Source organism: Lepus europaeus, chromosome 15, assembly GCF_033115175.1.
Source record: "Lepus europaeus isolate LE1 chromosome 15, mLepTim1.pri, whole genome shotgun sequence".
NCBI lineage: Eukaryota > Metazoa > Chordata > Mammalia > Lagomorpha > Leporidae > Lepus > Lepus europaeus.
The window spans coordinates 57,423,356-57,450,393 of NC_084841.1; the positions used below are offsets into that span (position 1 = coordinate 57,423,356).

The 27,038-nt window shown below is 46.6% G+C and overlaps 1 protein-coding gene across 1 annotated transcript in view; it reads left to right on the forward strand.

Moving 5' to 3' along the window:
- The window catches only part of MCCC2 (methylcrotonyl-CoA carboxylase subunit 2), a 76,302-nt gene that overhangs the window by 31,610 nt on the left and 17,654 nt on the right, over window positions 1–27,038 (forward strand). Inside the window, exons 6-10 of the mRNA XM_062212224.1 lie at window positions 1,193–1,305; window positions 10,528–10,641; window positions 21,051–21,115; window positions 24,424–24,523; window positions 24,635–24,730. Of these exons, the coding sequence (XP_062068208.1) occupies window positions 1,193–1,305; window positions 10,528–10,641; window positions 21,051–21,115; window positions 24,424–24,523; window positions 24,635–24,730 (488 nt within the window). The remainder of the gene's footprint in view (window positions 1–1,192; window positions 1,306–10,527; window positions 10,642–21,050; window positions 21,116–24,423; window positions 24,524–24,634; window positions 24,731–27,038) is intronic.

Consider the following 27,038-nt stretch of genomic DNA (forward strand, 5'->3'; position numbering starts at 1 on the left):
TGTTGTTCTGTTACCCATAAAGGGTCCAAACTATGAAAAAAATAGCTAATGTTTATGGCTCTCTTTGAGTGCCTGGCACTGTGTTAAATGCTATATTATATAATTTGAGCAAATGTTATTTCAAGTAAATTTAATTTCTAGTGAAAGTAAATTTACATTTGGAATTCAAATACTTTAAAATCAGGGGATATTCCAGAAAGAACCTAAAAGCAAAGCAGTTTAGAAAAATTGGCACCTCCTAGATATTGACTTAGTTTGATAAGACTCCAACATACATTGTTCATTTATGCTGGTACTCGAATACAGATACTGATGTAGAGATTTTTTTTTTTTCTGGAAAGTGAGTACCTGGTTTACTCACAATGTGAACTATTTTTTGCATGTACAGAAAATAGCAAATGAAGCCCAGCTGCTTGTGGTCCTGGGCCAGATGCTGGAGGGGATGCAGTGAAAGGCATGATGTTGTCTCTGCCTTCAGCAAGCTTGTGATGACTTCGAGACAGGAGACAGGGGTTAAATAACTATAGAAGACGCAGTGGTCATAGGCAGTAGTAGTAAGTGTAGGACTATCCAAATTTTAACATCTCCTTTGTGCACTCAGAGTGTGTGCCTCTGAATGAAGTGCTTTACATATGGTATTTCACTCCTCCTAACAGCTCTGTGGGGTAGCTCCTATTGGTATCTTCATTTCACAGGGGAGAGACTGAGGCAAAGCATGGCAGGGAGACACCTGTAACCACACAGCTGTGCAGTAACAAGCTGTGTTTGAACACAGCACCCTAAACCTCTGTTTCAGGTCTGTGATCAGCACAGTATCAGAAGGCCTTAAGTGGTGAATCATCCCCATGCATTCCGTGGATGGCTTTTGTATTGGCGTGGAAGAGGGGAAGAAAATTTTCAGTTCAGTTGGTTAAGAATTTATATTCCTGGATTATCTGAGGACCTTAGCTGGTCTTCAAATGAGAGAATGTCCCAGACATCTCAGCTAGCGTTTCGCACAGATGTAGGGAAGCCAGGTGGGTTTGGGACCAACAGTGAGTCCTTCGGGCTGTGCAGGGGTTTGGAGAAAGAGACTCCAGAATGTGTCTAGAACGTGGCTGTGATCAGGAGCTGCCACTGTCCTTGAGGCAGGTCCCCTGGGGCAGCGTGTTTTGTTCACAGAGATGTACTGACTTCTCCCATTTTCCTTCAGTCGATTCAGGAGGGGCAAACTTACCTCGACAAGCAGATGCGTTTCCAGATCGAGATCACTTCGGCCGCATATTCTATAATCAGGCAATTATGTCCTCTAAAAATATTACACAGGTAATTTCTCCCTGGTGATCTGTAATGCTTTTTTACTCCAAATGTCTCTGCCAATCAGATGCTCATGGATGATTTAAAGATAAACTAGAATTTAGGCTTTTCCCACAGAAAGTATCTTAAGATGGTCTCCAGTTAGAACCTTCTGTTGGTCAGTAGATCTGCCCCTACACTGTAGTAAAGGTTATTTACCTAAGAAAACAGGTTTTGAAAAGAAAGGGCGCTTCGTAGTTCCTTTTCTAGGTCTGTTCTGTGGGGAAGTTCTAGTGGCTACATGAAAAAAATCTAGACAATAAAAGGTCACTGGGGGCTGGTGTCGTGGTGCAGCAGGTTAAGCCACTGCTTATGACACCAGTGTCCCATATCAGAGTGCTGGTTTGAGTCCCAGCTACTCTGCTTCCAGGCCAGCTCCTTGATAATGTGCCTGGGAAGGCAGTAGAAGATGGCCCAAGTATTTGGGCCCGTGTCAGCCACGTAGGAGACCAGGATGGAACTCCTGATTTTGGCCTAGCCCAACCTGGACTATTGCAGCCATTTGGAAAGTGAACTAGCAGATGGAAGGTCAATTTTCCCTCTCTCTCTTCCTCTCTCTTTCTGTGTTGCTCTGTCTTCTGTTCACAGTGCCAGCATTCCATATGGGCACTGGTTCAAGTCCCAGCTGCTCTTCTTCTGATTCAGCTCTCTGCTATGGTCTGGGAAAGCAGTAGAAGATGGCCCAAGCATTTGGGACCCTGTACCCTTGTGGGAGACCTGAAAGAAGCTCCTGACTCTTGGCTTCAGATCAGCCCAGCTCTGGCCGTTGAGGCCATTTGGAGAGTGAACCATTGGATAGAAGATCTCTCTCTCTCTCTCTCATTCTCTCTCTCTCTCTCCCTCTCCCTCTCTCCTCTCTCTTCTCTGTCTCTCTGTCCGTCTCTCCCTCTTTCTCTAACTCTGCTTCTCAAGTAAATAAATAAAATCTTAAAAAAAAAGAAAGTTAAAGGGTAACCTAAATATTGATTAATGTGAGATTAATAAGTTTTAGTTGTTGAATGTACACAGATTGCAGCATCTATCAACATAAGTAAGTGTGAAAATATGTTGACTAGAAGCACAGTTGCCATGTCTGTAAAGGTCAATTACATCATATTATACTGTATACTATATATGTGTAAACAGGCACATGAGAATAATCCGTTCAACTGTAAACAATGGCTGCCTGTGAGGTAGGATCAAGGAGAAAGGGATCAGGTAGTCAGGTAGGAGGTTTGGAGGTTTGTAGGGCTTCAATTTATATATATATATATATATATATATATATATATATATATATATATATATATGATTTATTTATTTGAAAGGTAGAGTCACAGAGAGAGAGAGAGAGACAGAGAGATAGAGAGGGAGAGAGAGAGAGAGAGATCTTCCATCTGCTGGTTCACTCCCCAGATGGCCTCAACGGCTGGAGCTTTGCCAATCTGAAGCCAGGAGCCAGGAGCTTCTTCCAGGTCTCCCATGTGGGTGCAGGGGCCCAAGCACTTGGGCCATCTTCTCTGCTTTCCCAGGCCATTAGTAGGGAGCTGGATCAGAAGTGGAGGAGCTGGATTGGAAGTGGAGCAGCTAGGACTTGAACCGGTCCCCTTATAGGATGCTGGAGCTGCAGGCAGCAGCTTAACCTTCTGTGCCACAATGCTGGCCCCAGTTATATTTGAAATATTGTATTCCTTTAAGAAAAAAGATCTGAGATAAATTTGGCCAAATTTATTTATTTATGAAGACTGGGGATTAAGTGAATGGATATTTATTTTTTTATCCTCCTATCTTTTTCCATGGTTGAAATACTTTGTAATACTGATGCTTTCCCTTTGTTTCCATTTCCTTGTTGGATTTCTTAAGTCCATAATTTTATTGATGTTCTAGTTAAATCTTTTGACATTTATCAGGGGAGGAAATTGTATTTATTGCAAATTGTGGTGCTGGCAGTGACCTTGCTCACCTCTATGCTTTGTTTATCTAAATAAGACACTTGAGCTTTGTTGACGCTGCACCTCTCTCCCTCTCATTGTCCTGAATGCAGTTGTTATTACCATCTTGCGTATCATAGGGGAAATCAGCACTTTTAATCTGGTATTACAGCGTATCTGTCTTGCTTTGTGTTAGGTCTCTAGAGCTGCTGAAACAAATGACCATGAACTTAACCATGAATCAAGGGCTTAACCAAAATTCATTCCCTCAAGTTCTGGAGGGCAGAAGTTTGAAATGTGGGTGCCAATCTCTACCTCTCTCTTCCCATGGCCTTTTCCTCTTTGGATGGGTGACTGTTCTTTCTTACAAGGATGCTTGTTATTGGATTTAAGGCCCATTATTATCCTTAACATAATCACACACACTCAGACCCTTTTCCCAAGTGAGGTCACATCCACAGGTCCTGGGGATCGGCCCATCTTTTGGGGCTGTCGTTCAACCCACTGTAGACCTCTGTCGTCTTGCATGTGTATAATTTGCTGTGTGTCATGTTGTTCATGTAGCTTCCGTGGAGGCTAAAGCATCATTATCCCACCATTGTTCATGGAGGATCTACTGGGAGCCAGCCCTGTGCTGGTAAACAAAGCCGGGGGGGGGGTCTGTCTTCTGTGGAACTCAAAGCTTGAGGTGCTTTAGCATAAAGTCTTTTTGAAATGAAAAGTGTACAGTTTTTTTGAATAAGCAAAACCTGCCTATGATAAAAAATCCAAAATGACTAAAAGTCCTCTGATTGTCTTCTTTTTGCGATTTTATTTTTGTTTTCTAAAACTTGTAACCCAGTGACTATTTCATTGAGCCACTTCTCTTTGCATTTATTTTTTCTCTTTTATTTAAGCAGGAATTTAGAACTAAGGGTTCCTGGTTCCCAATTTTCCTGGCCCAGCACTAGTTCTTCTGGCCATTTGAGGGGTGGATCAGTGGAAGGAAAATTTCTTTCTCTTTGTCTCTTTCTCTCTCTGTCACTCTGCCTTTTTAAAATAAAGACTTACAGAATTTGAATTACTTTTATACATTCCATGCAAATGTGACTCCACATATGTTGCATCATCACATTCATGTTCTGTGTTAAGTGGTACGTATATGTGTGTTAAGACGCTGGCACTTTTGGGAAATCATGTCCTTCTGTACATCTGCCTTTGTGAAGTGTCTTAGCTCTTCAGGTGACTATATTCATAGATGCTGTGTGACCCCTAGGGAATTCTGATTGATCTCATCAAATGACTTTGGGTCACCTGTCACTGTTTCTCAGGTGACTCCAGTTATAAAGCTCACTGTAAACAATTTCCAACCATAAGAATATGTGATTATACAGTTTCTACTTTTTGACTTATTGTGAGTATAGTTCATCTGTTTATAATTTTATACCTGTATGACTATCATTTGTGTACCTGAGTGTTTATGCTTACAAAAGTATGTATATTATTTTTTTTGAAAAAGATTTATCTTATTTATTTGTAAGACAACATTACTAGGAGAGGAAGAAAGAGATCTTCCATTGCTGGTTCACTCTCCAAATGGCTGCAATGGCTGGGGCTGGGCCAGGCTGAAGTCTGGGTCTCCCACATGGGTGGCAGGGGGCCCAAGCACCTGGGCCATTCTTCTCTGCTCTCCCAGGTGCCTTTACAAGGAGCTGATTGGAAGTAGAGCAGCCAGGTCTTGAACTGACACTCATTTGGGATGCCAGTGTTATGCCACACGCCAGTCCCTATCATTGCATTTTTATTGTATAATGTGACCCATTACCTGTTCTGCACATTTTTTAAATGTTTCTCAAATCCCCCTTTAAAAGCATATGTAAGTATCTTTTAAAGAACTTTTGAAGTTACTTTTTCTAGAATTATACTTTTAGGGCTTTAATCTTCGGGGATTTCAACATTCAGGATTGTGGCATTAGGGATTGTGTCTTTGGGATTATGTCTCAGACGATGCCCACTGACCCAGAGGCCAGAGTCTCCCACTCTACCTCATGATGTTGTCATTTGTTCCCTTTCCTGAAATTCTCCCTAAGTCATGCCTGTAGGGTTTCCCTGTTTTCCTTCTACTTTCTCCTTTTAATTTCTGCAGTCCTTGTTGATGATTTTATAAACTCTCATGGCTTCCTTGCCTGTTCTCTCCCTGACCTCTCCTTGTCCTGCCCCCTCAATATCTCTGCTTGTAAACCTTGAGGCTTTGTGTCTCTGAACATTTCCTGCTAGTGTTTTAGTACGAGGTGATATCTCTGACCTCTGCCCCAAGTCCCTGGCCTAGAGCTCCTTAAAACACCAGTGATTTCCTGACGCATAGTGGGCACCTGCAGCATCTGTTGTTCTAAAGTTTGGTCTTTGACTCTGGTTCCTGATGCAGAGCCCCTAAATCCCTTGGAATGTCATGGGAGATGGGAGCATCCCTTATTCTAATGGGGTTACTCTTGGTGGGCTCCTGGAGGGGCCTTGTCCCCAGGAAGGCCAAGCCATCAATATAAGGTTGGAGCTTTCAGCTCCACACTCCATTAGAACCACCATGGGGTTCCTCACCCAGCAAGAAGGAGCTCTGGGTTTGCTTCTGTCACCACTGGTGATGGGGTGGACTGTGGCCTCTCGTTGGTGGTCTTTGGAGTTTACCTGTGTCCTGACGCGAATGGGGATCCTGTGATGTCTCTCTTGGCACATATCTGCATTCTGCTCCCAACACAAGCCAGAGGTTCCTTGAGTGGGGGCAGAAAAGTACATGGCCATGCATCTCACGTCCTTTCACGCCCTCTTGGTGGGGACGCCAGCAGCCTTCTCTTTCTGGGTTGCAGAGCATGTGTCGGGTGTGGGCGCACGTGAGAGCCTGGTTGTACCACGTGTGTGTGTGTGTGTGTGGCTCCAGGAAGTTGTCAGTGCTCTTTGACCCTGCTTTGTGAGTAGGAAAAGCAGACCCAGTAGCAGAGCTCTTGTAGTTCCTGCTCCCCATCCCCTTTGTGTGTGAGTGACTCTCACATCCTCTTTGTGACTCAGAATTAGATGATGAGCGAAGTGGTGTGACAGTGGCTTGGCATTGATTGGTGACTTACCTGTGGTTTATTTAATTTGTATTTCCATTATCAGTGTTTGCTTTAGCAGTAATAAACTTTTTGTCTGTTAGATACTTGTGACTAGAATGATATCTCTTTCCTTCCCCCTCATTCTTATTGACAAAAAATTTGAAGTTTTTATTCCTATACGTTTAGTAACTCTAGCTCTTGTTTTTAATTTATTTTTGAATTCCACTCAGGTTTATAGAGATATAATTTGTGTAACCATATAATGCACCCATGTAATGGGTACAATAAATAGATTTTTGGAGTCACAGAGTTGAGTTGATTTTAGGGTATTTTTGGCACACTATCAGCAGTCACTCTCAGCCCCCAGCCCAAGGCAACACTCATCTGCTTTCTGTCTCTGTGCATGGGCCTGTCTGGACATTTCATATAAATAACATCATAAAATAAGTGGTCTTTTGTGGCTGGTTTCTTTAACCAAACACAGCGATTTCAGAGTTCATCTATGTCTTGCTCTTGGTTTTTCATACTCTGGCATGGTACAGACCTCTGCTTACCGTCTGTCTCCCACCTCTGGAGTAGCTGAAGAGTTTACAGATTCTTTGAAGTACAGCAACAAAAAAGTACTTCTAAGCAAAGTCTGCCCCAAGTCCTCACATGTGCTTTAATTGTAGTCACTTTAGATTTTTTACCAGAAAATTTACTCAGTTGAGTGGCAAAGAGAGCTGTCATCTGCTGGTTTCCTCCCCAGATGCCTGCAACAGCTGGGACTGCATTGAGCCAAAGCAAAGAGCCAAGGACTCAACCCAGGTTTTCCACATGGGTGCGGGAACCCAACCACTTGAACCATCACCACTGCCTCCCAGGGTCTGCATTAGCAGAACGCTGGAGCTGGGAGCTGGAGCCGGGTTTTGAGTCCAAGCACGTCAGTGTGGGACACAGGTGTCTTTACCAGCGTCTTAACTGCTAGCCTAAACGCCAACCGCAGTAGATGGTTCTTGAACTCTCTCTTGCTCGCATATTGCTGCAGAATAAATCCCTCAACTTGACAGTAAATACACCACACGTTTATTTTCTTGCAGGTCCTGTGGGTTGGAAGTCAGGCTTAGCTCTGGGTCTCAGTCATTTCGGGGCTTGACTAGGAAGGGCCCACCTCCTCACCTGCTCACGTGGTTGTCAGCAGGGTACGGTTCTTCACAGGCCTCACTCAGTTTTCTTTTAAAAATTATTATTCATCTATTTTCATTTTATTTGAAAGGCAGAGAGACAGAGATCTTGCATCCTCTGGTTCACTCTCCAAATGCCCACAACAACAAGGTTTGGGGCAGGCTGAAGCCAGGAGCCTGGAACTCAGTCAGGGTTGGCCATGTTGGTGTCCAGGACCCAGCTGCTTAAGCCATCATCTGCTGCCCCCAGGACACACAATAGCAGGAAGCTGGATTGGACACCGAGCAGCCAGAATCCAGGCACTGCACTATGAGCTGCGACTGTCCCAAGCAGCGTCTTACCCACTGCACCAAATGCTGGCCCCCTTACTCAGTTCCTTGCCGTAGAGCATTTCACATGGGTCACCTGGATTCATGAAAGCAAGAAAGGGTGCCAGCACAGGAGAGAGGGCAACGCGGGGGAAGACACGGTCTGTCGTGACCTGACCACAGAAGTGACAGCCGTGACTGGCCATGTTCTGTTTGTAACAAGCAAACTGTTAGATCCACCACACCCTCAAGGGGACGTGCCACAGATATGAACCCCGATGACAGTCGGGGATCACTGGGGCCCTTGCAGAAGTCTGCCTGCCCCACTCCTGTACTTTTCTGAGCATGCGTGAGTTGGTGGAGAAGTCAGTTGTTGGTTTGTTTGGTACTGAAGGAGTGCCCTTAGATATGTGGTTCATGCCCTGAAGGAGTCAGCTCTTCACCTGTGGTGTTTCTGCCAAACTGGTCACCCCTTCCTGCTGCCCCCCACTCATGCAGAGTCTTAGTTTGGGCTGGTTTACCAGATTGTCAGCGACTGGGTGGCTTCGACAACCAGCACTTATTTCTCACACTCCTGGAGGCAGAGGGCCAGGGTGGTTGGGGGCTGAGTGGGGGCCCTCTTCCAGGTCTTGGTGGACCGAGAGAGCTCCTCTCTCTTCCTCCTTTTCTAGGGCACTCATCCCATCATGGGGGCTCCACCCTCATGGCCTCATCTAATAGCTTCCTATCAAATAACATAGGAAAGGGGGGCGGGGGAGGAGGGACAGGCATGCATCCCATGGCAGGTGGTAGCATGGCATTGGGACAAAATTACCCCTCTTTCTTGGTCTCCTTGCCCCTCGCCACCCCTCCCCGGGTTTTGAATTTGTTGCTGATACTTGCTGCTCTTCCCTTTCCCTTTGCTCTTGAGTTGTTTTTGTGGAACTCCACTATGCCTGTTTGGTTCTTTGGGTCTTATTTTGGAAACGGCTCCTTTTTAGATTCTTACATCATTGTGACTCTTCTCCAAGTTTCTTGACTTTTTTTCTTGTTGAATACTGAAAATAGTTTGAGCTGAACCTGGTGTTCTATTATAGAGAACAGGGCAGTAAGGTGAATTTATGTCCTTGCTCCCTACAGAGCCTTAAGAATAGCCCGTAAAATAATTTTCAGATGTGTAGGAAGTATAAAGAATAATAGAATGGAATGCACACACACTCACCATCTGGATTTGTTAAGTGTTAACAGTCATTTTGTTATTTTTGTCTCAGATATTTAGAGTATTTATTGACTTAAAAATTTATCTGGAATTCATTTACCATTCACAGTGTTGTGTGGATGGCCATGTTGCCTATTTGCATATTTTTCCTATTATAAACACTGATACAATGAGTGTTACCTTGTTTTCACAGGCAGGAGTTTTTGTAGCCATAGAAACCTTTAAAACAAACTTGTGGATGATAAGCATAACAGTCAGATAAACATCTCATTAATATGTTGACAAATGTGACAGCCACTTTTAATAACATGCATGAAGCTTTAGTTAAGGGGAAAATGCTTTTTGTGATGGCCATTTGGATGGAAAACACTTGCTGCTTTTCATCTGTGGATTCATACCAGTATGGCGTGCTGTTTCTCATAACAGATATTAGCATGGCTGTAAGGAAAGCAATGGAAACTACTTTCATATGATAATTTCAAAAAATATCCATTATATACTTCTTTGTCTTTGATGATATTATTTGTAATCAGCCAAACCTGTATTTATTATTCCTCGTACCATACTGATCTCCAAGCAAGAATTCCTTAAGCTTGTTGTGGAAAGTTTTGTGCACAGCAAAGTGGAGAGAAATGGTGCTGTGAGCTCCGCTGCCCACGGCGTCCAGCTTCGGTCAGCACGGCCGGTTTTCTTTTCAGCGATACTTTCTAGTGCAATGTCAGCATTACTTTTATATCAAGGGAGTGTCATGGTAACAAAATGTGCGACATGCTCAAATGAAGAATTCTTTTTTCTTTCTTTTTTTTTAATTTTTGAGATTCATGGGAAATGTGTATTATCTTTCAGCTCCATTTTTCCATGAACTTAAAAAAATTTTTTTTTATTTATTCGAAAGGCAGAATTAGAGAGGCAGAGGCAGAGAGAGAGAGAGAGAGAGAGAGAGGTCTTCTGTTCTCTGGTTCACTCCCCAGTTGGCCACATTGGCCAGAGCTGGGCTAATCTGAAGCCTGGAACTTCTTCTAGGTCTCCCATGTGGGTGAGGGGCCCAAGGACTTGGACTTTCTTCTACTGCTTTCCCAGGCCATAGCAGTCAGCACTGCAGATGGCGGCTTTACCCACTATGCCACAGCGCTGGCTCCAAAGAATTATTTCTGTATAGCTTTGAGGTGTGGGACAATTGTTTAGACGGCTTTGAGGATTTGTTATTAGATCTCACAGCTGTCCTTTCCACACAGGCTTGCTAAATTTTGAGTATATTGTGAGCTTGTTCTCTCCATAGTTGCACAGGGTAAGAGAGTATCGGGCCATTTTCCTCTCTGACAGGGAGCTTGGCCACGCATTTTATTAAAAGAGTGACATAAACCATTCACAATGTTTTGATATAAGAAATGAGGAAAATATATTCCCAGTGTTTAGAGGACTCTTTTAAAAGTAAGGTCTAGGGACCAGCTAGTGCCATCCCCTGGTCCCTGGGGCTACAGATCAAACATGGTACACTTCTCTGTCTGAGTTGCATCTTAGGGGCTTGTGATGTGCTTGAATTCCAGATAGCAGTGGTCATGGGCTCCTGTACGGCGGGAGGCGCCTACGTGCCTGCAATGGCTGATGAAAACATCATCGTCCGCAAGCAGGGCACCATCTTCTTGGCTGGACCCCCCTTGGTAAGGACATAATCGTGACTGACTGAAGTTCAGATCCATATCGAAATCATTTGCACTGATTAATGATGATTTTTAAAATGTGATGAAATATAACATTTATGTTTATAACCTAAAATATGTCACTTTTACCATTTTTAAGCATACAGTTCTGTGACATTAGGTAGATGCATATAGTTGTGCTGCCACCACCACCTTCCCTCTTAGAATCTTTTTGTCTTCCCAAACTGAAGCCCATTAGACACCAACCACCTCCACTGTGCTGGTAACCAGCACGCTATGTTCTGTCTCTGTGGACTGGAGTACTCTGGGTGCATCCCATGCACATGCAGTCATGCTGTATCTGACGTTTATGACTGGCCTATTTCACTCGGCATGATGCAGAGTAAAGGCTGCAAACACTCCATGAGTAGTTCATGCTTATTTCTTATTAGAAAATGTGTAAAGGAATGACTAAAAATTGAAAACATCTGTCGGGAATATAGACAGCATCCTCATATTGGAATAGTGCTCTTTTTTTTTTTTTTTAAGATTTATTTATTTATTTGAAAGAGTTACACAGAGGGAGAAGGAGAGGCAGACAGAGAGAGAGGTCTTCTATCCGCTGGTTCACTCCCTGAGTGGCCACAACAGCCGGAGCTGTGCTGATCTGAAGCCAGGAGCCAGGAGCTTCTTCCGGCTCTCCCATGTGGGTGCAGGGGCCCAAAGACTTGGGCCATCTTCTACTGCTTTCCCAGACCATAGTGTTGGACCTCTCAGTAGTAGAGATGCCCACTTGCTCGAGAGGACGCCCAAAAATCCAGACTCCAAACCAGTTGATGCAAAAAGCATGAGGTATTTATTGTACGTTTGCGCAAACGGGCCCCCACCTCAGGCAGTGAGGAGCCCTGAGCGGCAGTTTCACACAGGTTATATAGGCAACGAATTAGCATATTCCTAACGCATGCATAGGATTGGTCAGTTCAGAGGGACCGTTAGCATATGGGAGAATGCTGGCGAAGAATGCTGGTGGAGAGTGCTGGTATAAAATGCAGAGGTGGCACGGGATTGGTTGGTTCGGAGGGACAATTAGCATACCGGAGAATGCTGAGGGAGAGTGCTAAGCGAGAGTGCTGAGGTGTTACAGGATTGGCCGGTCGCAGTGACATCATAAGTGTGCGCCTAGAGACCCTCCGAAGGGAGGGGCAGCTCTGCTCTGGGCGCGCCCAGAGGTTTCCTGGAGGGGAGGGGCATTTCTGCTCTGGGCGTGCCTAGAGGTTCTCTGAAGGGGATTGACTTTTCCTTCCCAGAGAACGTCCTGCCCGCTAGACTCTGGGGAACATCTAACCTCTTAAGAAGCCCCTGATATTTGCCCAGGCCTAATTTCTTGTCCCTCTCCCCCATAAGGGTCCTTCATTCCCTCCTTTTCTTTTTGCACAGATTTTAATCCTAAAATCTATTGGACCGGCCTGGGGAGAGCCTGCCTCACTGGAGGGAGGGAACTCTGTTCTTGCTGGACTGGGTTGGGTTCCACGTTAACAATTGTGGAGCATGGGGATTGGAAAAACAATGGGGAAAGGCCAGGAACATCACAAATATTAAACAGTTTTTGAAAGTCTTAGCTTGAGTGGGTTCTGAGTGCGCTGGAGCTTCCATTTGGCTGGTCTATCCGGATCCTCGGGGCCCTGGGGAGGTGGTGCTCACTTCACGTGTGAGGCGTGGACCCAAGCAGCGATTCCGTTGACCTTGAGAGCGGTGGGAGTTGTCAACAGCACAGTGAAGGGGCCTTTCCACCGGGGCTCTAGAGTCTTAGATTGGTGCCTTCGGACATACACAGCATCACCGATTTGGAAAGGATGTGGAATGGTTGTCGTCTTGGGTTGGTAGGCTGCTGCAAGAGGTTTCCAGACCTGGTTCTGGATGATCTGGAGTGCTCTCAACCGGGCCTGTAATTTAGGGGCATCGGCAACGGAGTCACTGGCAAGGTCAAGCAAGCCTGCTACTGGTGGGGGCCCTCCATAAAGGATTTCGTATGGTGTCAGCCCGCAATGAGAGGGCGTGTTTCGGACCCGGAACAACACCATAGGGAGGAGTTGGACCCAGTCTTTAACACCAGTCTCCAACGCTAATTTGGTCAAGGTCTCTTTAATTGTTCTGTTCATTCTTTCTACCTGTCCTGAACTTTGGGGTCTATAGGCACAGTGCAATTTCCAATTTATGCCTAATGCTTTGGCCACCAACTGACTTACCTGGGAGACAAACGCTGGGCCATTGTCGGACCCGATTACCTTAGGCAAGCCGAACCGGGGGAAGATCTCCTCTATGATCTTCTTGACGACCACCTGGGCGGTTTCCCGTTTTGTGGGGAATGCCTCAGTCCATCCGGAGAAGGTGTCTACAAAAACTAGAAGATACTTATTCCCATAACTGCCCGGCCTTATCTCAGTGAAATCGACCTCCCAGTTGATTCCTGGTCGGTCTCCTCTTACCCTAGCTCCCTCCGGGAGCTTGAGGTGTCTGGCATTTACCTTGGCACACGGAACACAGGATTCAGTCACCTGCTGGACTAAAGAGTCAAGTCCGGGGATGTAATAAGACTGCCTATCTTCCTGTAAGGCTGCTTTTAGTTTTTTGTGTCCCAAATGAGTCCATTGATGGAGGCTGGTAATTATTTCTTTAGCCAATTGGTGTGGCAGGACTATTTTTTCTCCGAGCCTCCAAACCCTTATTTGTTCATTATACTCTGCACCGAGCCGCTGGATCGTATCTAAGTCTTGGTCCGAATAGAGGAAAGGTGGTTCCCTCGATACTTGGGTGGGCTCAGTTGTCTTTAACGGGAGCACCTGTTGGCTCAGGGCTGCCGCCCTAGCGGCCTCGTCTGCCATCCTGTTTCCCCTTGCTACGGGGTCGTCTCCTCGTTGGTGCCCGGGGCAATGGATTATACTCAACCTTTTGGGCAGGAACAGGGCCTGTAGAAGATCTAGGATTTCCTGCTTATTTTTAATGTCCTTGCCTGCCGAGGTTAAGAGGCCCCTTAGCCGGTATATCTCCCCATGTACATGGGCAGTGGCGAATGCATACCGACTGTCTGTGTAAATGTTGACCTTTTTGTCTTGTGCCAGTTTTAAAGCTTGAGTTAAGGCTATGAGCTCGGCTTTTTGAGCAGAAGTTCCAGGCTTTAAGGCACTTGACCAGATAACAGTTTTTCCATCCACCACCGCTGCCCCAGCCCTCCGCTCACCGTTCTGTAGAAAGCTGCTCCCATCCGTGAACCAGGTCATTTCGGCATCCGGCAGAGGCTGGTCGGTTAGGTCTTTTCGGGTGCCGTGGGCCTCAGCCAGGATTTGGTGACAGTTATGGATTACCTGGGCCTGGGGCCCCAGTTCCGGGAGCAGGGTGGCCGGGTTTAAAGAGGTGGCAGTCCCAAACCGGACCCGCTCTGAGTTTAATAACATAGTCTGGTAATGAGTTATCCGAGCATTTGAGAGCCACCGATCTGGTGGCTGGCGGATAACTGTCTCCACAGCATGAGGTGCCACTATGGTGAGAGGTTGGCCTAGAGTCAATTTATCCGAGTCTTTCACCAGAACTGCCACGGCCGCTATCATGCGGAGGCACGGAGGCCAGCCGGCCGCTACATTGTCTAGTTTTTTTGAAAAGTATGCCACCGGCTTTTTCCAGGGTCCAAGCATTTGTGTTAGCACTCCCTTCGCCACTCCCTTATTCTCATCCACGTATAATGTGAAGGGCTTGGTCATATCAGGGAGGCTCAGGGCTGGGGCTGACAATAGGGCCTTTTTTTATGTTGTCAAACGCCCGCTGTTGCTCTTCTCTCCATTGAAAGGGAGCATTGGACTTCGTGAGGGGGTACAATGGGGCTGCCAGCTCCGCAAACCCAGGAATCCAAAGGCGGCAGAATCCCGCACTCCCGAGGAATTCCCGCATCTTTCTGGCATCGGTGGGGGGTGGAATTAGAGCAACCACCCTTTTTCGGCTCTCTGTCAGCCACCGTTGCCCTCCTTCTAGGAGGTAGCCTAGGTAGGCCACCTGTTTCTGACATATTTGGGCCTTTTTCGCGGAGGCTCGATAGCCCAATTCCCCCAGTCTCTGTAGCAGGGCCCCGGTACCTTTTAGGCAGTCCTGCTCAGTTTCAGCGGCAAGGAGGAGGTCGTCCACATATTGCAGGAGGACCAGGTCCGGATGGTTAACTCGGAAGTCGGCCAAATCTAGGTGCAGAGCTTCATCAAACAAGGTAGGCGAGTTTTTAAATCCTTGGGGCAACCTTGTCCAGGTGAGTTGTCCTGAAAACCCGGTCTCTGGGTCTTTCCACTCAAAAGCAAAGATGGATTGGCTCTGAGGGCTTAGTCTTAAACAAAAGAATGCATCTTTTAGATCTAACACAGTGTACCATACGTGGGTCGGAGGCAAGGTACTTAGCAGATTGTAGGGGTTGGGCACTGTGGGATGCATATCCTCCGTTCTCCTGTTAACCTCCCGCAAGTCCTGTACCGGGCGGTAGTCACCCGTACCAGGCTTCTTTACTGGTAGTAGGGGGGTGTTCCAAGGTGAACGACAAGGTTTTAAAATGCCTAGGTGTAACAGTCTCTGGATATGTGGCCGGACACCTTCCTTAGCTTCCTTGCCCATCGGATATTGACGAACTGACACGGGAATGGCCGTGGGCTTCAGATCTATGATCAAGGGAGGCCGGTTGACGGCCAACCCTATTCCCGCAGTCTCTGCCCAGGCCTGAGGAAAATCTGTGAGCCACTTGGGGTCCAGGGGAGCCATGGTGGACGAGGGCCTCTCGAATAATCGGTGTTCGTCCTCCAAGCGTAGTGTTAATACCTGGAGGGGCCGCCCTCCTGAGTCTGTGATGGTAGCTCCTTTCTTATGGAAGTGAATTTGGGCTCCTACCTTTGAGAGTAGGTCCCTGCCCAGGAGGGGGTAGGGGCATTCTGGCACTAGTAAGAACGAGTGTGTCACAAGTCCTGTACTTAACTGGACCTCTCGATTGGTTGTCCAGCGACATAACTTCCCTCCAGTTGCCCCCTGAACCCAGGAAGTCTTGGAGCTTAAAGGCCCTTTTTCTGAAGTCAGTACCGAGTGCTGGGCTCCCGTGTCAATCAGGAAGGTTACCGGTCTGCCCCCCACTTCAAGGGTTATCCTGGGCTCAGGGGGGGGCTCCTGGCCCTGACTCACCTAGTCGTCTTCTTCCAGGGACAGGATTGGAACTGGTCTCTTCTTTGGTCCCTGTGTTTTCTTCGGGCAGTCTTTGACCCAGTGTCCTCTTTCTTTACAATAGGCACATTGATCTCTTTCCACCCGAGGCTTTCGTTTGTCTCCCAAGTCCCTATTCTGTCCTGGTCTACTCCTTTCTATATCCTGCACTACGGTGGCCAAAATTCTACTAAGCTCTCGATTACGTCTTTTGTCTCTTTTGTCTTCCCTTTCCTCCTGCTCCTTGCGGATCCTTTCCTCCTTCTCCTCTCGGGTCTCCCTTTTGTTGTAAATCTTTTCTGCCACCTTTATTAAATCTTGTATAGTATATCCCTGAAGCCCCTCTAGCCGCTGCAATTTATTGCGGATGTCCGGCGCTGACTGTCCTATAAAGGACATGATTACATCTCCCTGCCGGTCCTCTGCCAGGGGGTCAAACGGGGTGTACATACGGTAGGCTTCCATTAATCTTTCTAGGAAGCCTGCCGGCGCTTCCTCAGCCCCCTGTACTACTGCACGTACCTTGGCCAAATTGGTGGGGCGCTTTCCAGCCCCTCTGAGACCCGCAAGGAGAATCTGGCGGTAAAGACGAAGTCGCTCCCTACCAGCAACGGTGGTGTAGTCCCAATCAGGACGGGTTGAGGGAAACGCCTCCTCGATTTCGTTTGGCAGTAGGGTCGGTCGGCCATCTGCTCCAGGGACGTTTTTCCGTGCCTCAAGGTAGACACGCTGCTTTTCCTCAGTAGTGAGGAGGGTCTGCAGAAGCTGCTGACAATCATCCCAGGTGGGCTGATGAGTCAATAAAATTGACTCGACCAGCCCAGTCAGAGCCTGGGGGTCCTGAGAGAAAGAGGGGTTATGGGTTTTCCAATTGTAAAGATCGGAAGCAGAAAATGGCCAGTACTGCATCTGGCCAGCCACCGAGCGAAGAGGAAAAGCCTGCGAAGTCCAGACGCTTCCCGAGCCCCCTGCCTGCCCCCGACGGAGGCGCAGGCGGCTGGAGGGCGGGGAAGGCGCTGAGACTTCTTCCCCTGCCCAGGAGGAATCAGGGGATGGTGCAGAAGGTTGCACATTCCGCTCTGGTTGTTGTGGGGGTTCCTGCGGGGGAGCAGGCTGGCCGGGAAGATAGGGTGGGGGAGAGTCAAAGAGCAGAAAGTCCTGATCAGCCGGAAGAACCGGTGGCTTGTCAGGTTTTGGATCTCGAATCTCCTTCAGAGGGTATAGGGAGGAGGTTGGCACAACCGAGATAGGAGGAGGGGGTATCGGGGTCCGTATCTCCGTCGGGAAGGAGAAGGGTTCTATCCAGGGAGGGGGGTTACGTGAAAGATCCTCCCACGTGGTAATGTAGGGCATCTGATCAGGGTGTCCATCGGATCCTGGCTGAAAGACTCGTTCCTTAATCTGTAAAATAATATCGAGGTTAAAAGTGCCGTTCCTTGGCCAGCCGACCTCGAAGGCCGGCCACTCTGAGGAACAGAATTTTGCCCATTGTTTCCTTTTAACCTCCAATGAGAGGTGGCGCGCGCGTTCTCGAACGTCCTTCCAGTGATCTAGAGTGAGACTTAAAGGGGTGGTTATTTGTTGACCCATGTGTGCAAGGATTTCAGCCCAAACAAAAAGAACAGCCAATACACAGACACATACAGTAAACAAGACAAACCACATGGCTAGGACAAATCGAACGCTATTGCGCTATTTTTGGGAGCGGCTGCCTGACCAGCCCTCCCCGGGAAGGAGGGAGACTTGGTCTCCGACCCACCTCCAGACCACCCCGGGTGCGTGTTCCGGGGGAACGGACCGAGGGTTTCCCCTCTCATCCCGGAGCGTCCTCCGGGGAACGGGCCAGGGGTTGCTGGGCACGCCTGCCTCCCCCACTGGTCCCACAGAGTCAGGTCAGATACTGGCCAGTCAGAATACTTCAGTCAGAATCCAGTCAGAATACTCAAGACAAAAAACAACAGACAGAAAACACTTAATTATACCTCCAACTGGTCCTGCAGAGAATGGGTCTGAGGGCGACCTCAAGCCCCACGTTGGGCGCCAAATGTAGGACCTCTCAGTAGTAGAGATGCCCACTTGCTCGAGAGGACGCCCAAAAATCCAGACTCCAAACCAGTTGATGCAAAAAGCATGAGGTATTTATTGTACGTTTGCGCAAACGGGCCCCCACCTCAGGCAGTGAGGAGCCCTGAGCGGCAGTTTCACACAGGTTATATAGGCAACGAATTAGCATATTCCTAACGCATGCATAGGATTGGTCAGTTCAGAGGGACCGTTAGCATATGGGAGAATGCTGGCGAAGAATGCTGGTGGAGAGTGCTGGTATAAAATGCAGAGGTGGCACGGGATTGGTTGGTTCGGAGGGACAATTAGCATACCGGAGAATGCTGAGGGAGAGTGCTAAGCGAGAGTGCTGAGGTGTTACAGGATTGGCCGGTCGCAGTGACATCATAAGTGTGCGCCTAGAGACCCTCCGAAGGGAGGGGCAGCTCTGCTCTGGGCGCGCCCAGAGGTTTCCTGGAGGGGAGGGGCATTTCTGCTCTGGGCGTGCCTAGAGGTTCTCTGAAGGGGATTGACTTTTCCTTCCCAGAGAACGTCCTGCCCGCTAGACTCTGGGGAACATCTAACCTCTTAAGAAGCCCCTGATATTTGCCCAGGCCTAATTTCTTGTCCCTCTCCCCCATAAGGGTCCTTCAATAGCAGAGAGCTGGATTGGTAGTGGAGCAGCCAGGTTTTGAACTGGCGCCCATATGGGATGCCAGCACTGCAGGCAGCGGCTTTACCTGCTATGCCACAGTGCCAGTCCCTGCTCTGTGTTTTAGAGAGAAGGTTGTGTCTGAGGGCCAGCAGTTGCATTGTCTGTTTGTGCATTCAGGTTCATATTAGAGACATACAGCTCAGTGGCCAGCCAGGCAAGCCTGGAGTTCCGTGAGAGCAGGAGCTGCTTCGGTGCCTGCCTTTGCCTTTGCAAGACCATGGGTGGCGGGTACGGAGCTGCAGCCTCATCCACGTGAGAATTCGAAATTCTGCCGTCTGCTTGTCTGAGGGCTGAGGGAAGGCTGTAGATTCATGTGTCGTGTCGGCTTCTGTGGCTGTTGCCTGCAGTAGCTTAGGGTGGTTGCAAAAGAAAGAGAGTAATAAGATAGATTTTTGAGGCCGACGCCGTGGCTTAACAGGCTAATCCTCCGCCTTGCAGCGTCGGCTCCTGGTTGGGGCGCCGGATTCTATCCCGGTTGCCCCTCTTCCAGGCCAGCTCTCTGCTATGGCCCGGGAAGGCAGTGGAGGATGGCCCAAGTGCTTGGGCCCTGTACCCGCATGGGAGACCAGGAGAAGCACCTGGCTCCTGGCTTCGGATCAGCAAGATGCGCTGGCCGCGCGGCCATTGGAGGATGAACCAACGGCAAAGGAAGACCTTTCTCTCTGTCTATCTCTCTCACTATCCATTCTGCCTGTCCAAAAAAAAAAAAAAAAAAAAAAAAAATAGGTTTTTGAAGAAGCTTTTTGTACTGTTATCTTCTGAGCTTCTTACTTGGTGGAATGAACTGTTTCAATTTTCTGTCATCTTTGTACCTATCACAGTATCAAACATGTTGTGGGTGTTGGTAAACAATAACTGATGACAATCATTATTGTTCTCAGTTGATGTTAGCTCTCTGAGTATAAATATTGCGTATCTGTGGTTCATTCCTTCTTACAACTTTAAATGTCCAGACACTTCTTCTAATTATCGCCTGGACTGAGAGATGTTTTACACAGATTTTTTTTTTAAAAAGATTTATTTATTTATTTGAAAGCAGAGTTACAGAGGCAGGGAGAGGGAGAAGGAGAGAGAAGGAGAGGGGTCTTCTATTCACTGATTCACTCCCCAAATGGCTGCAATGGTGCAATGGCTGGAGCTGTGCTGATCCGAAGCCAGGAGCCAGGAGCTTCTTCTGGGTCTCCCACACAGGTGCAGGGGCCCAAGGACTTGGGCCGTCTTCGACTGCTTTCCCAGGCCATAGCAGAGAGCTGGATTGAAAGTGGAGCAGCCAGGACTCGAACTGGCGCCCATATGGGATGTCGGCACTGCAGGAGGTGGCTTAGACTACTATGCCACAGAGCCAGCCCTCACAGATTTTTTTTTTTTTGTAAAGAAGAGAACCAGGAGTTTAGTTATGAGAGTGGAATAATTGGAGGTGAAAATTCTGTTTGCCTTTCCCTGGGGAAAAACATTTTAGTTAGGTAAGACAAAATTTTTGATTTCATGAATAAGAAATCATTCCTATGCTATATTTCAGGTTAATATCGATTATTTTAATAAATACTTTTCCTATGTGAAGAAAAAGAAGCAAATTAATCAACCGAAGAACTAGTAATCAATAAGCAGTTCCTAAGGGATGATGATTGACATTTGGCTTTCAGTGATTTTTCTTTCTTTTTCCTATTAGACTTCCTTGGCTATAATTAAGTCACTCATAATTTATTACTAGAGGGGTCTTTCTTTTTGGTGATAGTCTGCTAGATCTTAGATTTAGGTAAGCCTTGGAGATTTTTTTCTCATCTTGAAGTTATTACTGGATAACACTTTCTGATAGTGGCTGAAATAGTTCTGCACTATTACTGAGTATTCAAAGATGAGTAAGGCACAGTTCCTGTCGATGCTCAACTCACAGTATAGAGGAGCCGGCAGAGATATGCAGATTGCTGAGGTTCAGTCTGGCAAGGGCCCTGACTCTTAGCTGTGTGTGGCAAGGCTACTCTGTTACTCTTGTCTAAGCAGGAGGAGGTCTGGGTGGGTTGGGGAAAGCTGCAGGCGACTGGAGGTGGCACTTGAAGGCTCAGTGGACGACATTCACCAGGTAGTGGAGAAGGCGAGGCGACCTGGGTGGTGGGAGGTACACACACCCACAGACACAGGGGCTTTACCATGTGCGTCAAGGCCCCAGAACGTAGGGAAGGGGCATGGACTTTCATCTCAGAGCCTGCTGGGCTGCAGTTGCGCTCCGTCGCTTGCTCAGGGGCTGTGGGCCAGCTCTTAGTGACCTTGAGCTCCGATTTCCCATCCACAGGCAAGGGAAAGTTTTCCCTAGGCTTGCTGGAGAGTGGAATGAGAAAACTCTTGAGCTCTGTAGGTGAGAGGGTGTAGGTGTGGTCTGGGAGGTGAGCTCGTTAGGACAGCTCTTTCATCTCTCTGATGGACCCATCTCACCACTGATTCTGTGTGTGTGTTGCAGGTTAAAGCAGCGACTGGAGAAGAGGTGTCTGCGGAGGATCTTGGAGGAGCTGATCTTCATTGCAGGTGCAGTGGGAGCTAGGTGTTTCTTTTCAGGACTGACTGTTGCTTTGTTTAAAAGCGGTTTTACAGACCCCACCCCCAACCCCCATGCTCTGTGCTGAACGTGCCAGACCAGACCACAGCTTATCAAAGCCAGTTACTGGAGAGAAAGATCTCTTATTTATTTTTAAACACCGTGTGGCAACTATTATATACCAGGCAGTATAGGCAGTGTTTTATTTTAGAGGTGGAACTGAGAGACTTGTGGATGGGTTTCGTATAAGGGCTACAGCCAAAGTCAGTGGCTGAGATGATGTGAAGTGCATTCGTTTCCTGCAATTAGCACAGCTGGAGGAGGAGCAGATCTGGAGCTGAGGCAGATGGCCAGGCTTTGCTTTGGGAACTGATAAGTTAGAGATGCTGTGAGATGTCCTGGTAGAGACTGCTGAGCAGGCAGTGGCTGTCAGAGTCGGGAGTCCAGATCAGGGTTAGAGGTCTTTATTTGGGAGTCATCTACAGAGATGGAGTTTGAAACCATGAGACGAGGTGAGCTCACCTTAGTGTGAATGCAAATAGAGAAGGGCTCAGGACCGTGCCCTAGGAACCCAGACACAAATGGCAAGTCCGTCCTTTCATTGGGTTCAGAGGCCGTGCCGGTGTAATAAACCTCACCCTGCTCTGCCCCATGGCAAGCTCAGGAGGCAGTGGTTGTGAGAAGAGTCTAGGAGGTCCTGTCAAAAAACGGGTGTGCCATTTGATGGTGTTTACGGGACCTTTGCCACAGGATCTCAGTCATTCCTTTCACATTGAACGCTTCTTATGGATAGATTGATTGTACTAAGTATTATGTCATAGAGAAACATTTCAGGCCTAGCTTCTGCCCTCACATTTTATAATATAATTAAGCAGGTAAGAGAAAGAAATGAATGAACTAAAAAAAAAATGGCATGATGCACTCTTCCAATTTTAACTAAAGGTGGAACGATGAAGGTGCTGATGAGGAGTTCGGAGCAGAGCTTAGCAGAGATTGAATTCTGCCTGCGTGTGAACAGAACCCTGGAATTTCAGTGAACACAGGCGTAGCGTTACTGTCTGTTGGGCCATTGACCAACTGTCACAGGTAGACAGGAACGTGACTGCTGGCTGGGTGGATGTTTTGACCCAGAGGAAAGGAGGCTGCAGGTAGAAAGGTGTTAGGTGGATGGTCCGGAGCAGACTTCTGTTGTTTGTGGGTACCTACTCAAGGGAAGGGGTTGAAGGTAGTTTTGGAAGGGCATTAATTTTTTTTTTTTTCCAAAGAAGCCTTTTATTTAATGAGTACAAATTTCATAAGTACAACTTTGGGAATATAGTGATTCTTCCCCCCATAACCGCCCTCCCACCCCCACTTCCAGAAGGGCAATTTTTATGAAATGTTGACTGCCTGTAAAGTGTTAAGCTGTAGGCAGTGGATCAGACTAGAGATGTAGATTCTGGAAGTCATCTTCTGTTAGCCTCACTGTTATCCTTGTGACTTGGACAAACTGCTTCTCCTCCCTGGGTCCCGGTTCCTCAAGTGAAATGAAGATGTGGAGAGCATCGGCCTCCTAGCACACCGTCTCACGTGTGCCAAGCTCTCTGTGCAGAACTACCTGCTTAAAACCGTGGGGACGTGATGACGTCTTGACAACTTTTTTTTTTTAAACAGTGTTGTAAAATTTAGTTGTCGTGAATTGCTCTGCTTTCTGTTTGTTATTATGAATTCATTTTTGTACCTGTCTGATGGGTCATGGTTCAGGGCTCCTCTGACACAGACTTACATCTACGTGTCTTATCAAAGGTTTCCTTTTCTGCGGTTTTGGTAATAGTAGATAGCTTTTTTACAAGATAGCGTTTTCTTTTCTTTCTTTTTTTTTTAAGATTTATTTATTTTACTTGAAAGTCACGGTTACACACATAGAGAAGGAGAGGCAGAGAGAGAGAGAGAGAGAGAGAGAGAGAGGCCTTCCAACTGCTGGTTCACTCCCCAGTTGGCTGCAACAGCTGGAGCTGTGCTGATCCAAAGTCAGGAGCCAGGAGCTTCTTCCAAGTCTCCCACATGGGTACAGGGACCCAAGGACTTGGGCCATCTTCTGCTTTCCCAGGCCACAGCAGAGAGCGGGATCAGAAGTGGAGTAGCCGGGTCTCTAACTGGCACCCATATGGGATGCCGGCGCTGCAGGTGGTGGCTTCACCCACTATGCCACAGCGCTGGCCCCACGAAAGCATTTTCTGTCCTGACTGGTTTAGAAGCAGCTTCTTTATGCTTCTGTTTCTTATTGCATCACAGTGTGGGCTGAAGTCAGTGGTGTGCCTCGTATTTGGTGTGAAGGAATAAAGGGTGTGGCCGATTGGGAAATGCCTGAAAGAAACTGAAGGGTCTACCATTTGTGAGGCATTGGAGGACCATGGAGGGGAGGAAGCGTGGCCCCTGCTCTTGTTGAGGGACACCCGCTGCGGAGGGGAGTGGCAGGCAAGCACTGGAGAAGTGGCTCTAAGAAATGTTTCCCAGGGGGTTGGATTGTTCCCTATATCAGATGTAGAAATTAGATTTCAGCAATTTAGTGCTTACTCATAAAATAATCCAAAATTCTGCTTATTTCAGATATATATTTTTGCCTGACCTTTCAGAGTTTTAAAAATACTTTTTTAGGAAGTCACAGGACATCTACATGTGAAATAGCAAGTCATCTAATTGGAACAGAACTGGTGACCAGAGCAAGCCCATGTTTCAGTTACTGCACTTGAAATTCAACGGGAACTTCCATGGCCCTTATCGTAGAACCATTTTATCAGTTTCCAGTTTTACACGTAATCTGAGGGACACTGGGTCCTTGTTCCTTATGACCTGCAGTGGAGTGACTTTGTAAAGAGGGAGTCAGCAGTCTCTTTAGAAATAGAGCCCACGGTTTGTGGTATCCCTGGACGCCAGGTGGGTGCGAGCACTTGGTGCTGGCATCAGTACCTCGTGAAAAGGCACTGCCTGTGGTGGGCTTCCTCACCTTTAGTTCTGTTCAAGGTGCATGGGGTGGGCACTTATTGGATGCTCTTGGCAGCAAGGGCACGGTTGGAAACTGGAAGATGTGGTTCTTATGCAGCTGCCAGGGGCTCTTAGGTGTACCTCAGTTTCTCCTGTTTGTGAAACAAGACAGCACTGTTTTCTCACAGATGGGATGGGCATCAGATAAGATGGCGTTCATGAAGGTGTTTTGGACGTAAACAAGCTGTGATCCTCAGATGAGAGAACATATTGGGGGTCTAAGATCTGTGACTCTTGCCCCGCTCTGATTATATCAGTGTGGTTTACCCTGTAGAATGTCTGGAGTCACTGACCACTATGCCTGGGATGACCAGCACGCTCTCCACTTAACCAGGAAGGTTGTGAGGAACCTCAATTACCAGAAGAAATTAGAAGTGAGTAGGAGATGTGCTTCTGCCTCTTATCTTCCTGGGAAGCATTTTGACGATGTCACTCTGAAATCATGCCTTTAGACAGGTTAATACAATTGTTCTGGCTGCCCACAGGTGACCATCGAGCCTTCTGAAGAGCCTCTGTTTCCTGCCGATGAACTCTATGGAATAGTCGGTGCTAACCTCAAGAGGAGCTTTGATGTCCGAGAGGTTTGTAAAAGCGCACCCATGAGCTGTAAGCCATGCTGTCAGCCTGTGTGTGCCTGTTTTCAAGCTAAAGTTTGTCGTGGTATACTCATATCTAGATCTCAGAGAGTAGCGAGGTGTATGGGAAAGACACTTATCCATAGCGTAGGTATTGTAAGGACAGTAATTACTAAAAGAGGGGAAAACACTCTAGGATTGGAAAGTTTTTTGTTGTACAGCCACAAAGCTTGGATTGTCGATAAATAGGATTCCATATTCCTGTGGACATGAGTAAGGATGTAGCGCAACTTCATGATTTTCAGCTATTTCTCTCCAGTGTTCTTATTTCGGGAAGTGGATGAAATGTCAGGAAGTTGTTGGGGGAAAAAATACCCTTTTAGATCAGTGTGACATTAGCGAAGGGTAGACTTGATTATAGTTGAAGATGTTGCTATGGTTACCGATTGCTGAGATAGTCTTCTGTAATCTAGATTGACAATTTTCAGTGTTTGCACAATGCATGTAGTGTTTTATTTCTAAATTAGGAAATTATCTTCATTGCAGATTTGTGTTAGAAGCTTTATCATTTTACTAGTTGTGAAAAATATTAAAAAATACAAAAAATAGAGTTGCTTGTCATTTTACTGTCTAATGAAAGCAGCTAATGTTTTGATGTTTTGACATAATGTACATATATATATATTTATGCAGTTGAGATAGGGTATATGTAAATTTTTATAGTTTACTTTTTTCCAGCTTTAACACTTTCCCATGTCTTTAAAAGTTCTTCATGAAACATTTTCTGTGGTTGGGTCCTAACTGCTACAGTAGTACCTGAAGCTCTTGGTCAGTATCTTTTTGAATGAACTGATGAATGGAATATTTCAATGTATAGATGTGTGCAGTTATTTATTTAGACAATACTCTGTTACTGTTAGAGGGCCTTAAATCCCAAATTTTATAGAACATCAGCTGGTGTTTCACTTTAGCTGGGTGGCTTAGTTTAACTGTAAGTTTGAGAATTAGGTTCTTAGTTTGACTTTCAGTTATTTGCTGGCATAGAGAAAGAAAGGGTACTTACAATCTTAGGTGCTTGAAAGATGATTTTTTGCAAACAGCCAAGAATTTTAGATGGCTGAGGATTCATTCTTTTTAGCATAACCACATTTTCATTTATTCAGTGGTATTTACCCAATACATGTTCTATGCAGGTGTTGTCTGGTGAAGTGAACAGAGCCAAATCCATGCATTCACATTGTTTCTGTTTCATTTTAAATGAAATCTTTTTAAAAAGATGGACTCTTGCCTTCTTAAAGAGTAACCTGGACTTCCACCTTTTGCTGATGTTTGCTCATCGCTGTGATTATAGTTCATTATATTTTCCTATGGTAGCAAATAAGCCTTGGATGGAGGTCTTAATGGTGTGTAGAGCTGTGGGACGGCACTGGCGTCTGAGCTGGACACTCTGGGTTCTGGTCCTTGTTTCCCCAGTCAGTGGCGCTGAGATTTAACCTCTTTGGGCACCCACTTCTGCTTCTAGGAATAGGAATAGAACCATGCAATCTGTCTGCTTCCTGAAGTTTGTGTTTCTGGGAAGACAAGTTAATATATTTTGTGTGGCTGAGTGGTGTTGGGTTCATTGCAAACCAAAGCAAAGTGGTTTTGCACCAAATGGCCCTAGATTGCTGTGCCCATTGAGTATCTTTATTTTCCTGTGGAAGAATGATAGTTGTCATGTGTCAACTTAAAAGGTTCAATTTTGGAGGTGCTGAGCTTGGGAAATAGATACCTATTATACTCTCATTATATTATTGGGCCAGAGATAACTAAAAAAACAATTCAAAGCAGGTTTTTTATTTTATGGGAAGAAAGACACTAGGGAGCATTCACTCATTCTTTAGCTGTTGCAGCTTAGAAAACAAGGCTGTGAGTGACATGGTAAATAGGAAAAGGGAAGTGTGAACTCTATAGAAAAAGAATGTTTCATCTCAGGTAGTTTCTGAAGAAGTATGGAAAGAGCTCCATGTCTCGAACTCTTTGAAAATGGCCCTGGTGTCTCATGCTTAGTCCCAGGGATAAATTTAGTTATTTCTACTCCTTTCAAACAGTGTGCATGTGGATGATCTTTCAGTACATCAGATTCAGAATCAGTGAGCCTTTCTGAGAGCTTCATAATAACAACTACTGCTTTTTAGTGAGATCCAGGCAGTATGCCTTAGTGTGTTTGTTGTTGTTGTTTTTTAGCACTTCTGTTTTTTAATGGATGAGGTCTCTGAGGCCAAGAAGATGTCAAGTCATCACCCCATGAACTCTCGTCTCAGTGGTAGAGCTG